Consider the following 4322-nt stretch of genomic DNA (forward strand, 5'->3'; position numbering starts at 1 on the left):
TTTGGTTGATTATAAAGGATCATATATGGTGATTGCTTCAAGTATTTAATGTTGTTATCTTTACCATGTGTTACTTGATTCATCTTAATTCTTATCCAATCTGTTTTTTGTTTATGTTCTAATTTCAAGTACTTAAATATGCATATGTAGAATCTGTTTTGGTTGATTATAAATGTTTATACATTGTTCTTGAGAAAGTATTTAATTATGCCATAAAATTGTGTTGCTTGATTAATCTGTTCCAATCTGTTTTGTGTTTTTGTTCTAATTTCAAGTACTTAAATATGCATATGTAGAATCTGTTTTACTTGATTATAAATGTTTATACATTGTTCTTGCTTCAAGTATTTAATTATGCCATAAAATTGTGTTGCTTGATTAATCTGTTCCAATCTGTTTTGTGTTTCTGTTCTAATTTCAAGTATGAAATGGCATTTGTGTTTTTCATGTTTCTGTGGCAAGTTTTATCCAGTTTCTTCTATGTTTATGTTTTTGAGGTGCCTTGCTTCTGGAGGCACATCGAGCCACTAAGGCAAAATTGAATACTAAAACTGTTCAAGTCAAATTAGTTTGACTTTAACATCTGTTTTAGTTGAATTAAATCAACTATATCAGCCTTGCCTTTTGGAGGCACATTGAGCCATCAAGGCATGGCAGTATAACAAAACTGTTATTGTGAAATTGTTTTGACTTTAACATCTTTTAGTATCCTTGCCTTCTGGTGGCACCTTGAGCCACCAAGTTGAAAGGTTGTTTTGATTTCTGGTCTATGATCTCATGCTTATTGGATGTTTCTGGTTTTGTGTTTACAAAATATTAGATCCCACCAAATGGGTGATCCGGTTAATGATGTTGATCCGGTAGAGGAGTATGAAAATGAAAACTCTGTTGGAATTAGCTTAGTAGAGGCCATATCTGATAATGATAGAGACACTGCCCAAAATTCTCAGGCCCCTAATACTATGTCTACTGAGGGCCCTTCCACAGAAGTTCAAACAGGAGCCTATGAAAGAAAAAAAAGAAAGAGGACTTCTGATGTATGGAAGGATTTTGTTGAAGTTGATAGCAATGGGGTTAAACAGCCTCAATGTAAGTGGTGTAAAAATATATTTAAAGCTTCTCGCTCAAGTTCTACCACTACATTACGTAGGCACTTGCTGACTTGTTTGCCATACATGGGGTTTAAGAAAAAACAAAAAGTCTTAGCAGTTGAGTCTAAGGAGGCAGATGGTGCCTTCACTGTCTCAAACTTTACCTATGATCGTAATAGGGTCCGAGAGCTTGCCTCTCATATGATACTTTACCATGAATATCCATTCTCTTTAATGGAACATGTGGTATTTAATAGATTCATGAGTGCAAACACTCCATATTGGGAAAAAATGTCTCAGGTTGCTGCAAAAAAAGAATGCATGAGAACTTATGAGAATGAAAAGACAAAGTTAAGGGCTTTGCTTAAACATGTGAATAAGGTTCATATCACAAATGACATGTGGACTTCTTGTCAAAAACTTTCATATATGGTAGTGACATGTCATTTTATAGACTCTGATTGGCACCTTCAGAGGCGTGTCTTGAACTTTTGTAATATGCCACCTCCACATACTGGCCTTCTTATTGCTGATGCTTTAGAAAAGTGTTTCCAAAGTTGGGGGATTGAGAATAAAATTAGTTCAATTACTGTTGACAATGCTAGTTCTAATGATGTTGCCATTCGGATCTTGAAAAATGATTTTAGATTGAAGAAAACATTGTCTGTAAGTGGCCAACTGTTTCATGTACGTTGTTATGCACATATAACAAATTTACTTGTACAGTATGGAGTTGGGGAGATTAGGGATATTGTTGATTGTGTTAGAGATGCTATAAAATATCTGGTAGCATCAGAGAGTAGGCTAAAACAGTTTAGTGAAATTGCAAAACAGTTATAATTGCCCTCAAAGAAACTGATTTTAGATGTGCCTACAAGATGGAACAACACTTATTTAATGTTGGATGCTGCAATTTAGTTCAAAGAAGTTTTTCCTAGATATGGTGATAGAGATAGATGTTTTGAATGGGTTCTAACTGATGAAGAGTGGGGGCAAGTTGAAAATGTTTGTCAACTATTAGCTATTTTCAATGAAGTCACCAATATTGTATATGCAAGTGATTACCCAACAGCAAACTTATTTCTTTCTGAAATTTGGAGAATGAAGGACATCTTAGGTAAGAAGAGTAGAGATGAGAATGAGTACGTGAAATCAATGGTAAGAAAAATGAGTGCTAAGTTTGACAAATATTGGGGGGAGTGTAATCTATTGATGTCAATTGCTGCAGTGTTAGATCCTAGATTCAAAATGGTCCTAATCCAGTTTTGTTTTCCTTTAATTTATCACGGGCCGGAGGTTGCAAAGAATATTGATCATGTGTCTGTTGTGTTGCTTGAGTTATATAATGAGTATGTTCATGAATACAATTCAACTGTTGAGGCACAAAGAGAGCAGGATAATGCTCGAATGAATGTATTTGGTTCTTCCTCAAGTGTTGGGACTGGGAGAAGCATGCAGGGTGGCCAGTCATTATTTAAATCTTTTGTTAGAAGTGTTGATACCTTGCAGCCTAGTAAATCAGAACTGGACAATTATTTAGAGGAGAGCATTTATATTTGTGAAGAGGGTTCAGATGCAAGTTTTGATGCCTTGGAATGGTGGAAAATAAATAGTCTCAAGTTTCGAACTTTGTCCAAACTGGCCCGAGATATTTTGGCTACTCTAATTACCACAGTTAGCTCAAAATCAACATTCAGCGCAGGAGACAGAGTCATTGATCCTCATAGAGCTTCATTAAAGACTGAAACTGTCCAGATGTTATTATGTGGGTCTGATTGGGTTAGAGCACTATATGGGCTTAAAAGATCATCCACAAATTCTGTAAGTGTATTTTATTTACTTTAATTGCCTATTGCTATTATACTATTTTATACTTACTATTATTAATTTATTCACAAAAATACTAACTACTGTTTTTTTCTTGTCAATAGATGGATGTTTTATCAGAAACTCATATTCTCTTGCCACAGCAATAGGCCCATACAAACTTACATTCTGTTTTTTGAGCATGTTGAAAAAATGGAGCATTTGGGCAGTTTTCTAGTTTTATCTGAATTTTTTTGTTTAGTCTATATTATTTGCTATATGATATTTGGACAGTTTACTTTGTAATATTTGGACAGTTTGGTTGTTCTATTTGATTTTGTTTGGGATGATATGAGTCATGATAGTTCAGGTAATTTCTAAGCTCTAACTCCTCACCATTCAGATTTCCTTAATTTACTTTAAATGACAAATTAAATTTTGCATTGCAAACATCCCTTGACAATATTACTAAGTTAAAAGTACTTGAGTAATTTTGCAAGGGAATAAAAATTATATTAATGTTTTTTTATTGGATCAGTGTGTGCAGGTTGTCATGGTGATTTTGTTCAAGTTTGGGAACTTGTTGACTTCTGACATGGTGAACTCCGATTTTGTATAAATTTGGTAACTTCCTGTCATCGTGAATTTCCTGAAATTTTGGTAACTGCAGTCTGCAGTTAGAAGAATGAGATTAATTTCAAACTTTGGTAACTTGTTGTGAACATCTATTTTGGACACTGTAGTTGGCCATCTATATGTTTGTCTGGCTGATTTTGTTGAACTTTGGTAACTTGTTATGAACTTGTAACTTCTTTGGTAACTTATTTGGTAACTGCCAATGGTATGAGAATGAGAGTATTGTGGGCCTGTGGCTGGTAACTGTCTCAAATTGCATTTTGTATCTATTTTGTATTGATATTTTGTGGCTGGTATGAGAGTATTGAGTTTTGAGTATTTTCTATGTGTGTGCCCATTGAAGTTGTCAACTTGTCTACCTCACAGTTTGCTGTCTGGCTGATATGAGTCATACCTATTGGCTATTGCCTATTTCTGGGCCGTTGTTTTGGATCTGTTCTGTGGTAACTTCATAATGCATTTGGTAACTTGGCTGAATCACTGATGCACATATTTCTATCAGATTTTGGGAACTTGCTGACTTATGTGACTGTCACGGTGATATCAGATTTCAAAACTTGTCTAAATCCCTAATGCACATATTTATTTATGATATTGCCTATATAATTGTATTGTGTAACTTGTTAGAGATATGATATTGATTTTTCACAGCAAATTAAGTTTTGCATTTTTTGTGGAATATCCCTTGACAGTATTGCTAAGTTAATGGTACTTGAGCAAGGGATTAAAAATAACACCAATTGTTTTAGTGTATTAGTGTATGCAAGGCAACAATGTCAAGATTTCTAG

At 34.3% G+C, this 4322-nt stretch overlaps 1 protein-coding gene across 1 annotated transcript; it reads left to right on the forward strand.

Annotated features, from left to right (window-relative positions):
- Nucleotides 1-830: 830 nt before the first annotated feature.
- LOC122306325 (zinc finger BED domain-containing protein RICESLEEPER 2-like) lies at nt 831-3067 on the forward strand. The gene is made up of 3 exons (XM_043118758.1): nt 831-1877; nt 2010-2912; nt 3023-3067. Exons 1-3 carry the CDS (start codon nt 831-833, stop codon nt 3065-3067), a joined length of 1995 nt encoding a protein of 664 aa, XP_042974692.1.
- The last annotated feature ends 1255 nt before the right edge of the window (nt 3068-4322 follow it).

The sequence above is a fragment of the Carya illinoinensis genome, chromosome 4 (genome assembly GCF_018687715.1).
Source record: "Carya illinoinensis cultivar Pawnee chromosome 4, C.illinoinensisPawnee_v1, whole genome shotgun sequence".
Lineage (NCBI taxonomy): Eukaryota > Viridiplantae > Streptophyta > Magnoliopsida > Fagales > Juglandaceae > Carya > Carya illinoinensis.

Excerpts from the sequence above, each read along its gene's own strand:
- LOC122306325 (XM_043118758.1), top strand. The coding sequence starts at position 831 with ATGGGTGATCCGGTTAATGATGTTGATCCGGTAGAGGAGTATGAAAAT. Across the intron at positions 1,878-2,009 it reads GAGATGCTATAAAATATCTG|TTCAAAGAAGTTTTTCCTAG; the intron begins GTAGCATCAGAG and ends GCTGCAATTTAG. Across the intron at positions 2,913-3,022 it reads AAAGATCATCCACAAATTCT|ATGGATGTTTTATCAGAAAC; the intron begins GTAAGTGTATTT and ends TCTTGTCAATAG.